We start from the raw sequence: 18,585 nt of genomic DNA on the forward strand, positions 1-18,585 counted from the left end.
AGGCTCAATGTAGAAAAAGGGAACTGTTGGCCAAGCATTCGTTGCCAAAGGAAGCGCCCCCTAGAGGTTTAACAAATGACATTTGTGCTTGCTCACAATGAGGTCACGTACAAAGTCTGGTTTTGATCAAACTGTTGCTGAGATATATCACTTTCTACTTCATGACTTTCATTCATACTGATAGAATCATGAAACTTGGAATTTTTGTGAAGATACGACAAAATCTGTAGTCTGTGTAATATTTTTAGTGTTTTCCATAAATTCCAGTATGGCAGAAATTAATGTTACAGGGTGAACCTAGCTTGATCCAAGGATTCCTACGGTACCCGATTTTTGAAAATGAAGAATATATAGTTCAAAAGCTGCAGGTGGAAACATGTTTCCAAAGTTGATCTGTTGGTGGCACCGGAGCACCGCAGGTACAGACACAAAACTTAGCGAAAGAATGAGAGAAACAGCACTTGAGATTGTGCAGACTTGTGTGAAGATAACCCAACCCCGGCATGATGAACTTACACTTCATCCACCTCTATGTCCTCCTCATCCTGGGAGAGCTGGAGGTACGGGTTATTGGATGCTGGTCTGAATTTGTAGCCCGTCAACACAAAGAAGATCAGAGTCGACACTTCCACCAGAAACTGCAGGGGCACAACGGAAAAGGAGGAGTGGTGACAGTTGGTTTTTAAGATGAGTGAAATCTTCACACTCAGACTGATGTCTGCGGCCGTGCAGCGGCCGGACAACCGTGAAAAAGAGATACATTTTAAATCTAAAGAGCAGAATGTTTGGCAAATTTGGCGCCTTACCTCGTAGCACCACAGCCATTGGAAAGGCATCGTCACTTTGAGCAGAATGGCGATGATTCTCGTAAAGTAGATATAACACACAATCTAAAAAAAAAAGAATAGAAACTTGAAAAATCATTGGCATTTATTTATTTATTTGTCTGTTAGCACGCTTTTGTTAAAACTACTGCACAGATTTTGACGAAATTTTCACCACAGATAGATATTAGGGCATGGAAAACTCCATTAAATTTTGGAGGTGATATGGATTCAGGATCAAGATCTCCTTCAAAGCCTATATAAAACAGGCTTTGATGGATTACGTCAAAACTACTTCACAGATTCTCACCAAATTTTCACCACAGATACAGTAGTTATTAGGCCATGGAAGACTCCACTGCATTTTGGAGGTGATCTGGATCCGGACTGGTGGACGTCAGAAATCTCTGACTGCTTTTGTTTTTAATGTGTGATTATTACACTAAATTCTCCTCATACTTGCTCATAGTTTGCCAACTGATGAAAGGCAGGTTAAGGCCACTTGGTTTGGCAAACAATATACCATTAATTATGTCCACAAAGGATGTAATAAAATCACTGGCATTTATTTATTTACTTGTCTGTCTGTTAGCAGGATTACGTCAAAACTACTGGATGGATTTTGATGAAAGTTTCACCACAGATAGATATTAGGATCTTTGGAAGACTCCATTAAATTTTGGAGGTGTACACTTCACTTTGTTAGAGTTTGAGGATTACACCAAAACTACTCTACAGATTTACACCAAATTTTCACAACACATTGGTGTTAAGTCTTGGAAGACTCCATTAAATTTTGGAGGTGATCTGGATCCAGATTCTGGATCAGGATTTCACATTGTGGACTTTTAAGGATTACGTTAAAACTACTTCACACATACGACCTCACGATGTAAAACCAACATCAGGAAGACACTATTTTGTTTCAGCTTGTGAATTAAACATCAGATTACAACATCTAAAGCAGCTGGACCATTCTGGATCAGCATGCAAGTATTGCACCGTGTTGTGGGATCCGGATCCAGGTAAAGTCTGGGTCATGATGTGAATCACATATGTTTTATTTTGAGTCCTCGTCAACCCTTGGAGGATGTTAAAAATCTTGGATTGCTCTTGTTCAATAAATCATATGGAATTTGAGGTAGGATTTTAAAAATAAGTACAGTAGCCATAAGGGCAGGGACACAGTGGAGAACCCATCTCATTTTATCCTAAAGATAAAACAGTTGAGACCTTGCCACACATTTGAGCAGCTTTTGTCGCCATTTAGCGGGCGGTGCGAGCATTTCTGTACATTTCCTTACTTGAAACCCAAAGCTCAGTAAAAAAAAAAAGAAAGTATTTTAAAATCTATTTATAAATGTCAGACTTGCGTGATTTTTTGTTTGGCAGGCAGAGGTTTGACCTCCCAGAATTAATGTATAAAACATTTGATTTTGAGAGTTTTACGGTTCTTGGGTTTTAAGACACGGAAGGAGTTGCCGTAGGGGCAGACAGATGGACAGCAATTTCTCTAGAGAAGCACAACTTAAAATTGTGGAGAAAAAAAAATAACAGAATGTTCAGCAATTGAACAAAAAGTGGTTTTGCGTCATACCTGATATGTTTATTTGCTACTCAGTAAGAAACTGGAAGAACATCCAGTACATGCAGTGATCTTTTTTTGCTAGAGGATTTACAAATTAATGCATCAATTTAGCCAACAGTGCCACTGCTGACTTTTCAGACATTGTAAGATTAAAAAGGTACTTTACTTATTGACATCTGACAGTTTAGTTTACCAACAAGCGCACATGTCGGGTGAACAAGCTAATGCTTGCACACACCAACAAGCGCAGTTGCCGGTGTCGCCCTCCACTGTGCTTGCATCATTTCGGAGCTCTGAGACAGAGTCTCTTCACCCAAAGCAATCAAATAGATTAATGAGATTAGTAACCATCAGATGACAAGGTAGAACCTCTTAAATCATTCTAAAGTCAGTTTAAAGCAGAAACGGGGCGATACTTGGTGCACTGAATGCCTCAGCTAGCAGCTCGTGTAGCTGCTGCGCTCTGATCGCTTCCTCCGTCTTTTATGATGAAATAATGTTGAATTTATGTGGAAATGATTGTTGTACAAAAGCTTTAGATATCTGTCGCTGAGACAGATGATGACTGGAGACAGTTTGAAGCAGAAACGAGGTGATAATCAGTGAACCAAAGCTAATGACGCATGTGCAGTGAAGGCTGGGCGGACCGATTTTTATGGGGGGCCATTTGGTCTGCGACACTGGAAGTAATATTTCATAACTTTTACAAAAAATATTGCAAGGTAGATAAACAAAAGACTGAAAAGACAAAGCTTGTGTTTGACTCTTTAGCAGCTGCTGGTGATTTGGCTTCCTGTGACACACTGACCTCCGCATGACCACAAACAATGTTTGTGGAGATAAGAACAGCTACTCCACTGCTCTTTAAAAATGGTAAGACACTGTCCGGAAATTCCAAACAAAGCTTTCATCAGTGAATGTACTGCAGAACTGAACTTCTTACCATCACATAGTAATGCCGGAAGAGCTTCAGCTTCTCTAAATTCATGGCAGCTGAAGGAGAAAAGGACAAAAATCAAGACAAAATACAAACTACTACAACAAATTTAAAAAATTGTTGGATGAAAAAGCTCTAACCTTTACCATCAGTGCTGGATGCCTCTTGTAGGTGACGAATAGACCTATAAGGACAATTACTAATTATGCACACATGTACAAATTTAAAATCTACTGCACCGCTGACGGTTTCAGGACAACAGTGTGACTTTTCTCCGTGTTCCATCCAAAGATCCAGTACCTACTGTTTTCAGAACATTAGAGTTAACTTAAAGGTGTTTTCCAATCTGAGGATTTGACCTAGGACTTCAAGAAATTATAATTGGCCTTGGGGAAAAAAAAAAAAAAAAATCCCACCATTTTGATAGACTTGAACAGTAAGAAAATCTTATAAAATTAACAGATTAATAAAGAAAACTTGTTATAACCCTACAGATTGTTGGTGGTTGACAATTACTACAAAGGTAACGAATTTCGGAAAAACCTCACAGGGAGTTTCCTTACCACTGTCGCCTGTGTGCTTATTCAGAGGGGTTGGGAAGGTTAGATCTTACCCGTGTGAAGCACCTTGAGGCAGCATTGCTGTGATTTTGTGCTATATAAATAAAATAATTTGAAATCTTACATTGGATATGTTTACGTGGAACCCAACAATCTGCTAATAATCCAAATTAGAATGAAAAATGTCTCAATTATTTTTTACTACTCTGTCAGTGGATGATGTTAAAGACGAAAAAGCAATGCACAAAAATTTGTACGTTTTAGAGCTGAAACGCATACATATCCCACATATTTTCCACTTGGAGGCAGTGATGATGTCACTCAACACACAGGGTTAACTTTTCATATATCATGAGCGGTGCTGCCACAGTCACTTTGAAAAGTTAATTTATTAGTTACTTTATTAGTAACTAATAAGTATTAGTAATTTATTAGTTACTTTATACATTTTTAAGACTGAGTACTCAGCAAAGTAAAGTTACTTTGCTGAGTACTCAATCTTAAAAGTGACCAAGTCAGATTACTAGTTACCTTATTGACTACATTCAGCAACTGCTAACAACTTGTCGCCAGCTGCTAATAAAGTAACTCTAGAAACCTGCTAATGAAGTAACTAGATAAAGTAAACTGTATAATGTAACCTTATAGAGTAATTAATAAAGTAACTTCTCAAAGTAACTGTGGCAGCACTACTCATGAGAATATGTTTAAAATAATTAATTAAACAGAAATGCAGGAAACAATGTAAAAATGAGTTATTGTGTTACGTATGTGGTGAAACACCAACTCTGGCTGACGACTCTCAGACCACGTGTCTGATTGGAGATAGAGGAAGAAGTGTAAGTAAAAAGCGCAAAAAAAGATTGTGTGATTCTCTCCTGCTGCAGTTTGAGCAGCGAAGACAGAAAAAGTATGATTAGGCTGCGATACATGGACTAACTAAACTGTAATTGTACGTGTCAAGATGACTTACTCACTCCAAAGGTTGTAACAGCTAATTCAATTATACTGAGTGACACATATATTTGCATTCTGCCCAACAATTTTTATCACGGCGATGTAAACAATACTTCTGTATTTGATGATTGGAGTACAGATAATTCCATTTCAACTGGAACTCTTCATGTAAACGAAGGTATTGACAACCTTTTGTTTTGTGACAAAAACAGGGTTAAACCGCTCTGGAGTTGAAGGGTATTTTCCCTATTTTTACATACCTTTATAATTTCTGATTTTAAGAAAAAGAGATTCAACCAATTTCCTTGCTTTAAGCACTTTGGTGACTTTTCAATTCAGGTTCCTGGATTTGTGAATACTGGTGTATTTTCAGAAATGCTCTTCATTAACTGTCTGTATCCACACACCAGACAACAGGAAAAAGGATGGCTCCACAGCAGATGAGATCCACCAGAAAGAGAATCTCCTTCCAGAGAGCATATTCACTGGAACTTTCCTCTGTAGACTCAATGATGATATAGGCCACATTAGCCAGAACCTGTGGGGTGAAAGCTCATTGGGTTACCTAAACAAACTCCTTATACGGTGCATCCAAAAAGTATTCACAGCGGTTCACTTTTCCTATTTTTTATGTTACAGCTTTATTTCAAAGTGGAGTGAAATTCTTTTTCCCCTCAAACACCCCATAATGACAACCTGGAAAAGGTTTAATTTTATATAAAAATCCCCCCCCCCCGCCCAAAAAACCCCCCAACTTTTTTCCACACTGTCATGTGTATATAATTTTGAGGAAAATCAATGAATTGAATCCCTTTAGGAATAAGGTTGTAACATAACAAAAAGTGGAAAAAGTGAAGCGCTGTGAATACTTTCCTGATGCACTGTACATGAATATTAACACATAACTAATGATTCTGATGACACACCTGCAGTGGGATGACAATCATGAAGATCTTCTTCTCCTTGTCGGACAGGATGTATTTGACAAAAGCCCAACCGGTACCAATCAAAGCCAATGTGATGAACAGGAGCGCCCCCTTCAGCCTGGAGAGATTATGAACATAAAGTCACTGCACACTGGCTTTTTCACACCTGTTTATGATATAGTCTTGACAATCTAAGATCCAGGTACTTACAGGTGAGTGATGTAATACATGACGGCCAAGCCTTCATTGGGAAGGCCTTCTTTGTTGATGAAGTAATAGTTGATCTATGAGAAGGAGAGAAGAGCAATTCATAAAACTGCCAACACAGACATTGAACAACGGCAATTCTTTTCCTAATATACACAGGCAAGCCCAACCTCAACCAAAGTTATCAAAAGCCTTATAGCATGTTTCACAAAGATCAATGTGTACACTAGGTTTCACAGCTGTGGCCCCCTGCTGGCTACAGTTAGAATCAAACCACACCTAATGTTGAAGTTGCCTCACATCTTAATAGGGATGGGTATTGATAAGATTTTATCGATATCGATGCCATTATCGATTCTGCTTATCGATCCGATTCCTTATCGATACCTCTTGTGAATTTTGTACTAAAAGTAGGCTTTACAGGATTTCTATGTATTTCATCGAGTCTTAAAGTAAATAAATATGAAATTGGTCACTGTATCCTTGATCTCTGGACATAAATAAAAATAAACAAAACAGTGTTTTGCTTTGAAGTTATTAATTCCGACTCGATTCTATTGTTCTAACTTGACTCGGCAGAAAGCTGCACAGCGTTTGGAGCTGTGTGAACAGAAAGGAGGACGATTCTCATGTCTTTCTTGCAACAACACAGGAGTCCCAGTTAGTAACTTTAATCCGCACAAATGTGACTCACGATTTCACATATTCAGGGATGAAAGTGGTGAAAAACAAAAAAAGCTGAAACCCAAAATTACCCCCCAACACCACCTGCACAAAAATGTTTGAATTCTAGAAGCTCTGAAACGCAATCTGGGGCTATTCCAGACGATAAACTGGAGTGAGTGCAGCATCCATTTTGGTGAGAAAAAACCCCCAACTTTCCTTATTCAAATTCATTCCAGTAGTATTCTGCTCTTACTAGGATGCAGCAGTTTTCTTGCTTGGCAGATAATTCTGGAGGAAATTACTGAAGAAATTAACAAATTGAAAATATGGTTTGACCGAAACAAGCTGTCATTAAACTTAAATAAGACAGGGATGAAATGGAGGTGTATTTATTTATGTATGTATGTTCATTGTTAGTTGGTTTTATATTTTCTGTTGTGTTTTTATTCAGGTTCTTTTTGTCTCTTTCTCTAAATTTGTATATAATTATTAGATTAGTTATTATTACTATTATTGTCTATTATTGTCGTGCTTGCTATTATTATTAATATATAAACAAAAATAAATTTAAAAAATATTGCAATTTGTAATACATTTGACTCTTTTACGACACAAACGCTTGACAGCTGCAACTGTTTAATGCTAACTTTAACATTGAAAATGCCATAGACATGCTAATGTGTTAGCATCCGTCCCGTTTTTAAGTTATAAAATACATCAACTGTTTCAGAAGACCATAACAGGTCAGTTTAACATAAAAAAGGTAAATAATACTCACAGCCATATGCTCTTTAGGGTTTTAGCGGGGGAAAGCAAAAGAAAAAAAATTAATCAACGAAGCAATGATTGAAGCACTGCTTCCATCTGCGAATCACTGCTTCGATTGGTTCAAGGTTCAAAGCAAAGCCGCGATGCATAAAAGTTGATTACAGACCCGCTGCAGGGTCTGTAATCAATGTAGAGAAATGATAATTTTCCTCACAAACACCCCCAAAAACAACAGCCACCGATAAGGGAATCGTTGAGTAAAAACGTTATTGATGTCGGTGGATCGAATCATTTCTTAACGATACCCGAAAGGAACCGGTTCTCGATACCTATCCCTACATCTGAATAAGGTGACCTTGTGTTCCTAGTTTGACCTTCACAATCAGACTACAAGCATGTCCAATGTCAAGCTTGCCTGTGAGCTAAGTTTTCAACTTGACACACAAAGTGTTTCTCAAGATATTGTGTACATATGAACACAGTGAAACATGGTTAAAAACAGGCTATAATCCCTGCTGACACTTACACTATGAAACACCAACGATGTGGACTTTGTGAAGGCCAACGCTGCCATGAGCCAGTGGATCTTAAACACACTAAATCTGAAACCAGCAATAAAGAAAAAGACAGTTATAAAAACTAACTTGGAATGTTTGCCAATCCCATCCTTCAAATTTGATAAAATGTATGCCTGAAATGATTTGTTATAAATGCATGTCCTGTCAGCCAAACTTCACTATGTCTGTAGTAAAGAACCTTCTGAGCACTTTGACTGAGAATTGCTGGATCACACTAAAGCCAAAGCGTGTGTGTACCTGTGCTTCATGAGTGTGTACACCCAGATCATGGCAGCGGTGAAGAAAACTCCAGCCATGCAAATGTAAAGACGGGACAGAGGAATTTCTGCTGCCGATAGGAATCCTTCCACATTCTTCTCCGTCACTTCCACCTGCATGAGATCACATTCGGGTTATGAGACACGAGCAAAGATCCAGGTGTGCGCGCACGTACAGAGATACCTAAACTTACAGTCAATGAGTATGGCATGTCAGATCCAGCTTGCAAGTTCTGACAGTAGTGGAAGTTGAGATTGTACAGACCCTCAGAGTCTGGTCCAATGACCATGTGGAACTGAGGATGAGAAAACAAATAAAACCGGTTCACATTAAAGTGATACTCTCTCTGATCTCCTGAAAAACCCCATCTGTTTTAGGCCCATGTCACACCACCTCAATTTTATTTTATTTTTTAAATACAGCCTGGTGTCTTTTTTTTGACAAACTAATGCAAAATTTAAATAGTACAAGCCTTTTCCACAACTTTAATAAAATTTTCTTCATTAGTTGTAGAATAAACCTGCCGAGGGGTGCCAAAATGAGACGCAGAAACAAACACGATAAATACAATCCAAGTTAGTTTGTAAAGAAATGTGTACTCACACTAAAACTGTAAGAGCCGTTGACTTTATCCAAAGCTAAAGTCAACTCCTTGGTGTCCTTTAGCTACGAGCAAAGACAAAACACGAGGAATCAAATTTAGCAAACGTTCACATAGACAAATCAAAGAAAACACAGTGACAAACGGACACCAATAATTTGTCCAAACTGAAACTTTCATTCATCGAAAAATTCTCCATATCACTGAAATACAACCACAGACTCAAGATGACATCATGATGCCAGGTGGGAAACATTGGTTTCTCGATATATACCATTAAACAAAACAATGGGCCAATGCCGGGGTTCCAGGAAATACTGGCATGAAATATTTTGGCAACAAAGCTAGTTCGCACAGAGGTTTTAGATCAGAGACCTGCTGTACATTCTGATGAAGCGGTTAACTTTACTGATCCACTGAAGGAAGTAAGATTCTACTTGAGCACGTTTTAAGTCAATCACTGCAGAGTTGTGTAAATACTTCTGCTCAAAATGACCTTGCACCATCTCATATCAGGTTCACATTACTGCTCTGATGTACTTCCTCTTCTCTGTTCACTTACAGAATGAAATCACAGTACCCGCAGTAACTACAGTTGGGTACCTAATGTAACTGGGCAAACTAACAATTATACAGTAAATATATGAACTGGGTGAAAATCCTTTGTAGTTTGTACATCACTAAAGCCTTTACTGGCTGCTTGTTTGTGGTCGTACAGTTTTGTCTTCTGGAAACGAATCACAAGCTCTCCTGGAATGAGTTCAGGTGTCTTGACTTGGCCATTGAACCGTATTCAATTTGTTTGTCTTGAGAAGCTTCTGGGTTACTTTGGCCATATTTTTTGAGTCATTATGCAGCTGCATCATAAAGTGTAGCCCTAATCAGTTTGCCAGCATTTGAGCAGGTAGTATACAAGCAGGTACGTATCTGGACAAAATTTAGTTTGTAAACATGATGAATTACATGAACAACAATCTCTGCATTTAGTTTATCTGATGCCATGTGGGCTCTGAAAATTACGCTGAATTACAGCTGAAGGTTAACAACACAAACATGTCTTGGCTGCTTGATTTTGATGCACAGAGGCTTCAGTTTTTCAGCCAATCGTCTTCTGCAATGTCACCTAAGCATGACATCACAGCAGACAGTTAATGCAGTTACGCTAATGGGGCGACAGCTATTTACAATTGGTGGATCGCCATTTTTATGATTTTTTTAAAAATCATATGAGTCGGTAAAAGGGTGCAGAATCAGGCTTTTTGGAGTCCAATTCACTGGAACCCATCGTATCGACAGAGAACTTTAATCCCAGCAGATGCTGGTCCAAAATCTGATACTACGTCCACAAAAGACACAATACACAACAGATGTACCACCCCAAAGTTATTTACACATTGTTCTGGACTTTTCTAATCCATCTGTGGACCGGAAAGTTGTTTCCTCAACACGTACAAAGATACACAGATCTTACCTGGTAAACTTTCTTATCATCTACTCCAGATTTTGTCTTTTCTTCTGCCTGATCTTTTTTCTTCTGTCCAGCTGCTTTTTTGTCCTCATCCATGTTCTCCTTTGTTGTGTTTTTGTTATTGTTAGCTAAAGGAGAAGAACACGTGTTCCCACACACATAAAGAAAAGGTGCAAAGTTGAGCATTTTAAAGCCACTAAACCATTTTCCTAAATGTATGCTTTTTAATGCTCTACATAAATACAGAAACTTGATCATCTGAATGAACGTGTGAACTCTGGAAAAAAAAAAAGACCTTCTTTGGGAGACGTAACCTTTAACCGTCCTGTCAAAGTGTTGTTCAGCTCACCCAACGCTCTGACATTAACTCTGCACAGACACACAGTCAATGGTATACAGTCAGGATCGATGTCAGCACAAACGTTCACACATTACACACCAGAATCTACACACCTGGAGCCAGCAACATCAATGAGAAAAAGGATGAGTGGCTCATTGTTGTTCGAATTCTTGAGGTTGAGAGGACACGTCTCCGTCTCCTCTGCCTGAGAGGGAAAGTCAAGAGTTTTAAAAATAACAGCACAGCTCATCACTGCAACCACCCTTGAATAATAAATTAATAATAATACATTTTATTTATAATGCACCTTTCATTAATAAAAATCTCAAAGTGCTACAGGAAAAAAAATAAAACCAAGGATCAACAAGAGATTAAAAACAGAAACTCTTAAGATAAAACAGTCAGCAGAATAAAATAAAACCTAAAATTGATAATATAAATGGAATAAAAAGACTAAGATGCTAATAGCTCAACGTTATGGAGAGCTGTGAAAGGCCTATCTAAACAGGTACGTCTTAAGGCTTTTATTAACTGTCAATAATCTGATGTATTGCATTATCACACACTCATTTAGTTGCTCAGTTTGGCGGATTAGGATGTCAGTGTGCTGACGTGGTGCATGTGCACAGCACACATTGTCTGAGTAATCAGAGTGTTGGGGAAGCTACTTTGAAAGCAAACAGTGCCAGTGTACTCACAGCTCTTATATAAACCACGCCAGCATTCACAGGAAAGTAAAAAAAAAAAAATGTCAGCTTTGGTTTTGTATTTAATGCTGCATATGTAAAAATTAAACAAGATAAATATTAGGGGTGTCAGGGGAAAAAAAAAAAAAAAAAAAAAAAAAATTGATTCACGTCCGAATCGTGATTCTTATTTATTACGATTCTGAATCGATCCAAAATGTCCAAGAATCGATTTTTAAAAAGCATTTTTTTTTTAACATTTTCTTGCTTACTCGCTGCGTCTACTGTTTGTCAGGCAACGGCTTCCGTACTACAGCGCCCCCGCGAGGGAAAGGGGGGGTGGTCTGGCGTGCTTCAAATACTAGTGAGCTGCAGAGTTCAGTGGCTGCAGCTTAGCATGGCAGACGAAGAGCTAATTCAGCCAGCACCGTCTTTGCTGAAGGCAAATCTTTGGGCGAATTTTGGATTTTATTATTTGCTGCATAAGAAGGAGCTTGACATGACTTATGCAGTGTGCAAAATCTGCAAAATGAAAGTCAATTACTTCGGAAACACTTCAAATCCGCAAGCCCACATGCTACACCATCACCCAGAGCTAAAAGAGGGGAGTAGCATTATCTGCCAACTACTGACCAGCGCTTCACTAAACTGCCAGCCAACTCCGAACGAGCAAAGCAGGTAAGTAAATTTACATATAGAATCACTTGATTAACCTTGTAAAGCTGCATTTTCTTAAACATAAACAATTTTTAAGTAATATAACTATTTCTCAGAGCTCTTTGAATCAAAAATCGATTCTGAATCTAATCGTCACCCCAAGAATCTGAATCGAATTGAATCGTGAGTTGTTGAAGGATTCACATCCCTAATAAATACCATCTAGTCCATTAAGATCCACATTGCCTGCTTTTTCTAACACTTAAAAATAAATGCTCTGTCTTGTATAAGTCATACTCTATTATCACTATAGTGGCCGTTTCCAACACGAGCTAAGAGGACAACACGACCACACCTCCACCTCCCCAATCATTACGTGTCATATTATCCTCTCTGAAGCTGCATACTGAGGTTAATTTGGGCTTCAAAATCCTTCTGTGGGACACATTCTCAGTCAGGGGCAACTGGAGACTGAACCCAATGGGTTGTGGACAACCATCCTTTTTGGAGTTTAACACTATATGCATTATGAAACGGACAAAATTGGAAAAGAAACATTAAAGGATTATTAACCAAGCAAACGAGGTTAATAATTTGTTTGCTATTTTATATATATATATATATATATATATATATATATATATATATATATATATATATATATATATACACACACACACACACACACACGAGGTCTGTTAGAAAAGTATCAGAGCTTTTTATTTTTTTCAAAAACCATATGGATTTGAATCATGTGTGATTGCATCAGCCAAGCTTGAACCTTCGTGCGCATGCGTGAGTTTTTTCACGCCTTGTCGGTTGCGTCATTCGCCTGTGAACAGGCTTTGAGTGAGCACTGGTCCACCCCTCTTGTCGTTAAGGAAATGTCTGAACGATTCCGCTCCTCTTTCCATGACAAAAACTCCTGTAACAGTGGAATGTGCCGTTCATTTCTAAACTGGACACTGTCTTGATCCGGTATGTCGTCTGACTAGCACAGGAATTGCGGAAGACGTGGACATCAGCACTTTTTCAGCACACTGAGACAGACGTGCGGAGGAATCCCGCGCGTCGCGGCAGAGCTGCATGGCGCAAAGCAACGTCGTGATGAAGCCTCACAGGACATGTTGGGGCATGTCCAGCTCATGCGCAATTTCTCGGATATTCACACGACTGAAAAGCAACCGGAAGCCGTCTGAAAGCCACCTGAAAGCCGTCCTGAGAGACCAACACGGAGGTGGTTTTGTCCCGCGCCATGAGCGGCACGGTGGTGCATTCATCCGCTTCTTTTTACATGAAAAAAACTCCTGTAACAGTGGAATGTGCTGAAAAAGTGCTGATGTCCACACCTTCTGCCTTTTTGTGAAAGTCAGACAACGTCCCGGATCAACAAAGCCTTCACGTTGGAAATGATCTGGTTGTTTCAGCGGGGTGTCAGCCTGTCGATCGGTGCTCGGAGCGCACCGCGCTCTCAGACGCTGTGGGCGGTCTTTAAACCGGCTGGAGCACTCCTTAATCTGTGTAATCCCCATAAAATCGTCCCTGAAAGCCATATTAATTTTCTGAATGGTGTCCACCTGGAGGTCTCTCACAGTTTCAAGAAAAAATTGATGCTGAAAAGCTCCAAATCATTCCGCCATTTCCTTAACGACGAGAGGGGTGGACCAGTGCTCACTCAAAGCCTGCTCACAGGCGAATGACGCAACCAACAGGTGTTGAAAAACTCACGCATGCGCACGAAGGTTCAAGCTTGGCTGATGCAATCACATGTGATTCAAATCCATATGGTTTTTGAAAAAAATAAAAAGGTCCCATACTTTTCTCACAGACCCCGTATATATATATAAAGACGCAAACTTACAGTATCACCCAAATATACTGCTGACGGTGTTGCAATCATTCGCTTTCTTCACCTCCATGAAGAACTTGCTAACAGGTGGTCCGGTCGTTAGCTGGTAAGCTTACAATTCGTGTGGTTTTCCCGTGCTGTTTAGACATTTATGGAGTACATTCATGTCCAACTTGATTTTTCTAATCGTGTTTTTAGCTTCCTGGTTTCTAACGAAAATACACGTTGCAGACCGATTGTCACAGAAACCAGTCTGATATGGGAAAATATCAGACCAGTAATCAGCCAATCAGAGCGTGCGTAAGTCGCAGCCATATAATAATATGGAATATTGTGGGTCCAGAATCAGAATAGCTGTTACTCAGCAAGTATCTTCAAAAGACTACAAGGAATTTGACTCCGGTTTGAGCTGTACTCTCTCTGTACACACATGTATAAATAAACACTAAACACAAATAATTCTCAAATAAAAATGTGCAAATAAAAAACCTGCAAAATGTGCTGATTGCAATAATTCACAAATAAAAATGTGCAAAAAAAAAAGTGTGTTGATTGTACTTACTGTATATGAGAGGACTCCACTCACGCGTGACCTGGAGACACTGAATCCAACCTAAGCAGAGCATTTACGAGTACAAGTCAAGCAACAGGTGGAAGACAGAACTAAAGCAACAGCAAAAAATACGCTTTTTTATTCTACAAATTTTGCACATTTTAACATGAGAGAAAAGTTATCAAAACCAGAAAATAATACACACAGAAAAAAAGGTTCAAACTAAACATTCAAATTATAGATTTTTTTCTTGGCCGATTTAAAAAATAAATAAATTTTATTTGTGGCAAAAAAAAAAACAAAAAAAAAACATGAATCTTGAAGAGAAAAAAAAAAAAAACACGAATCTTGAAGAGAAATCGAAGATGTGTATACCTAAATTTATTAACATTCTCTTCAGTTGGCCACAAACACCAGGTATTGCACATTTGGTTGTTTTCATTTTATTCTACAAATACTCATACACAGACAGTGATTCAAATTCATGTGTCTCACCGGGTAAGACGAGTAGTCCCCATAATGTTCATTGATATGCAGAGAAGTTAAATTGACATCCAGAGTCCCGTTGACATAGAAGCCAAAAGTGTTGAGGCGAACAACAAACCGAGTTTCATTCTGAAAGGACAACAAAAGGCACAAATTAGCTGATGTCAGTGAGCATGTTGCGTAGTTTGATAGTTATAACGTCAAAAACAACGGCATTTCTTAATACCCTAACCAAATAATGTACCAAAGCTAGGAATAACACAAGAACAAACACATATTATGACATACTATCAGTTTAATGGGATTATACATTCACCAGCCACTTAATTAGGTACATGAGTTCAAATGCTTGTTAACAAAATAGCTAATCAGCCAATCACATGGCAGCAACTCAATGTATTTAGGCATCTAGACGTGGTGAAGATGACTTGTTGAAGTTAAAACCGAGCATCAGAATGGGGTAGAAAGGGGTTTAAGTATCTTTGAATGTGACGTGGTTATTGGTGGCAGATAGGCTGGCCTGAGTATTTCAGAAACTGCTGATATACTGGGATTTTCACACACAACAATCTCTAGGGTTTACAGACAATGATCCAAAAAATAGAAGCTATCAAGTGAGCGGCAGTTGTGTGGATGAAAATGCCTTGTAGATGTCAGAGGAGAATGGGCAGACTGGTTGAATGGGTGACTGTGTGATTCTATCATGTCAATATGGACCAACATCTATGAGGAATGTTTCCAACACTTTACCAAATCTATGCCACAAAAATTAAGGCCATTATGAAGGAAAAAGGGTTTTCCAACCTGGTATTAGCAAGGTGTACCTAAGAAATTGGTCGGTGAGTGTATGTTCATAGACTGAATCTTATTTGCACTGATTTAACTGTCCATGAATTCCGCTTTGCATCATGGCGACATGCAAGAGAGACGTTACAATAAAGAAGCAAATAGTGGAGGTTATACTTGTTTCTCAACTGTGGAAATCCCAGAAGCCACATGTGTGACTCGTGGATATTGAAACTGTATTCAAATGGTTCATTTCATAATATGGAAGGCTTTGAATGTTTTAGCACCAGTGTTTTAACTTTTCTTTATGAGGTTTGAAAAGCATTTTGAATGGAAATATGATTAATCTGTGATTCCACTGTGTGAAGTAGAGGACTTTGCACTGCACTCATTCCAGCCCTAATGAGCATTAAACACAGCATGAAAAATTGTAAAACTCTTTGATTCATGATGTTTTTAACCATCCAGATTTTAACCTTGGATGAGCAACTTTAAAAATGAAAATTGTAATGTTGAGCGCTTGCTCAAATAAGCCATATTATGCAAAACCAGTGACATAACACTGCCATCTTCCAAAAAAAGTAAAAAAAAAAAGACCATGATATTTTCAGGTCATGTCATCCACATATGTATTCAGGAGCCTTGTTGCACGATATACTGCACACATACATTTAACTGTTCAACCCTCTTTATGATATGCAGCATGCCAACTCCATAAACCTCGGTAGTCCTAATATGGATTCTTAGTTGTAAATACAATATATTGAGTTACTTTTAAGTATGTAAACAGTTCAAAAGTCATTATTTTTATTTATTTATTTTTTGAGCTGTTAGTCACATTAATGGTTTATAAATATAATACAGCAATAAACTGTTTCTCTGTAGGCTCTCAGTTGTCCAGGTGGTTTCCATAGTAGAGAAGCTTGAATCTTCGACTGGACTGGGTTACTTGACGTGGGGATGTTTCGCTTCAAGTCGTAGAAGCTTCCTCAGCTAAAATTCTTGCTCTGGTAGTCTGACTTCCGTCTTGACTCTTGTAGAGAAGAGTCTATGTGAAGTCACCCCACTCCAGCTATCCATGCTCATTTTCTTAAATAATTAAGAATGACTCATTTAAAGTTAGGGACCCGACGATGAGATGTATAGAACTGGGCAGTGCGCCCTGCTTCTCCCATCAATGAGCTTTTTACCTGACAATTACATTCCCCTACCTTAAAACATCATCTCACTTACAAAATTTGACTAAGTGCAATGTATTATGCTACTGGTGTGTATAAATAATTTATTACATGGAAATACTGTGTTACTAGAGTGGGGTGACTTCACGTGGGGCGAGCTAGCAGTGGGGTGACTTCACTATGAACCCAATCAAAGTGTCACTGGATCAAAGAAGACACTAGTAATATTCTGGACTTTCTTAGAACACTTGGATGTAATGACTAGTCGAAGGCTAGGTCTAAACATGTTACTTGTTGCTTTGATTCGATCTCAATTCGTATCCCACTATTTCAATCTAATGCAAACAGCTGGATAGTTATGGGATTTTGGATCTTTATAGAAACAGTTCTATAGTTTTATAAACAGAGCTGAAGCTGCTGTGGGACATTCAATATCACTCTTATTTTTGAAATAGGAAAAATTCTGACATTTTATTTCACATCATTATATTTAGATCGCCGTCTAAATGTCCAGCTAGTTAAGTCACAGTCGTTCGGATCATGAAATGTGCACAAAACAAGGAAACATACTCTGTAGCTAACAGTGTGCTAGTTCTTTTACCTCCAAGGTGAGTTTGTGTATCCTCGCTTTGCAGTCAGCCAGCAGCAATAAAAGTAAAAATCCAACCACAGCAGCCATCGCAGAAAGCACCCGACTGCTAACGCTAATGTTAGCTTACCCTACTCTGCTAAAATCTTCCCAGATGGTTCGTTAAATAACAAGACAGTTAGCAAGCAATCCCCAAAGGAATCCACATTAAGTCGCATTAAGCTTCAAACTGTTTCTAGACTCTTAAAATAACGTCGAATTAAGACAAAGGCTCATTTATATCATGTTTTCCCGTTCTTTCTTAAGTGCTAAGTGGGCTGGCTGCTAATACTTCCTAGTCTCAACTCCACAACCAAACGCGCAGACAACTACGTCACCGTCATTTTATTTTTTTTTATTTTTAAAAGTATTTTTAATTTCTCTACTTTTAAATTAAAAACAATATTTACAAATTATGTGATCTGTCCGGTTCTTTTATTTATTAAAAAAATAAAATATATATTTTATGGCTAAATATATGTGTAAATAACTTCATTATTTTTTCCAACCTTTTTGATACACGTCAAATCTACACATTTAAATGCTTTCAAACCAAACCGTTTGTGTTTTTGTTCTCAATAAAGGTACTGGGGGGAAAAAATACTCAATTTGCTTCCGCCTGGTAGTCACGTGACTAACACTCCACGTCGTACGGAATCGACACAAGCGGATGTCAGTTCTTGTGAAGTTGGCACCGGGTTCGATATTTGAATATGGAGCTAGTTCTTGTCAACCAGATGAAATCACATTGAGATCGAGACCTCTTTGACTCTTTTGCAAGGGTGACCTGGCCAAGAAAGGCCGCAGCACATGTCATCAAGACATTAACAACAGATATATTGTAGCTGAACTTTCAGGTCTCCTTTTTAATAAAATCCTCATATAAAATCAACAATAATGATAATAATAACATTAAAGCAAACAGAGCTCTGGTATTGGATCGGAAAGGTATCGGTAGATATCCAAATTCAGGGATCGGAAGTGAAAAATTGTGGATCGTGCATCCCTAGATAAAATACAATCATCTTGGTCATTGTGAGTTGTAACAATGTTGGTGAAAAAAACGGATTAGAATTTAAAGAAA

The 18,585-nt window shown here is 38.4% G+C and overlaps 2 protein-coding genes across 2 annotated transcripts in view; both read right to left on the reverse strand.

Moving 5' to 3' along the window:
- The window catches only part of soul5l (heme-binding protein soul5, like), a 21,811-nt gene extending 16,401 nt beyond the window's left edge, over positions 1-5,410 (reverse strand). Inside the window, exon 1 of the mRNA XM_034187396.1 lies at positions 5,405-5,410. The gene's annotated coding sequence lies outside the window, so the exon portion shown is untranslated. The remainder of the gene's footprint in view (positions 1-5,404) is intronic.
- Positions 1-17,828, reverse strand: part of LOC117525530 (protein GPR108-like) — a 21,372-nt gene extending 3,544 nt beyond the window's left edge. Inside the window, exons 1-17 of the mRNA XM_034187391.1 lie at positions 17,475-17,828; positions 14,919-15,038; positions 14,433-14,483; positions 10,792-10,883; positions 10,634-10,707; positions 10,342-10,466; positions 8,873-8,935; positions 8,463-8,564; positions 8,249-8,382; positions 7,960-8,035; positions 6,003-6,076; positions 5,793-5,910; positions 5,274-5,404; positions 3,490-3,533; positions 3,356-3,405; positions 807-890; positions 517-638 (exon numbers count right to left, since the gene is read on the reverse strand). Of these exons, the coding sequence (XP_034043282.1) occupies positions 517-638; positions 807-890; positions 3,356-3,405; positions 3,490-3,533; positions 5,274-5,404; positions 5,793-5,910; positions 6,003-6,076; positions 7,960-8,035; positions 8,249-8,382; positions 8,463-8,564; positions 8,873-8,935; positions 10,342-10,466; positions 10,634-10,707; positions 10,792-10,883; positions 14,433-14,483; positions 14,919-15,038; positions 17,475-17,552 (1,538 nt within the window). The 5' untranslated portion in view covers positions 17,553-17,828. The remainder of the gene's footprint in view (positions 1-516; positions 639-806; positions 891-3,355; positions 3,406-3,489; positions 3,534-5,273; positions 5,405-5,792; positions 5,911-6,002; positions 6,077-7,959; positions 8,036-8,248; positions 8,383-8,462; positions 8,565-8,872; positions 8,936-10,341; positions 10,467-10,633; positions 10,708-10,791; positions 10,884-14,432; positions 14,484-14,918; positions 15,039-17,474) is intronic.
- Between the last annotated feature and the right edge of the window lie 757 nt (positions 17,829-18,585).

Source organism: Thalassophryne amazonica, chromosome 15 (assembly GCF_902500255.1).
Source record: "Thalassophryne amazonica chromosome 15, fThaAma1.1, whole genome shotgun sequence".
Classification (NCBI taxonomy): domain Eukaryota; kingdom Metazoa; phylum Chordata; class Actinopteri; order Batrachoidiformes; family Batrachoididae; genus Thalassophryne; species Thalassophryne amazonica.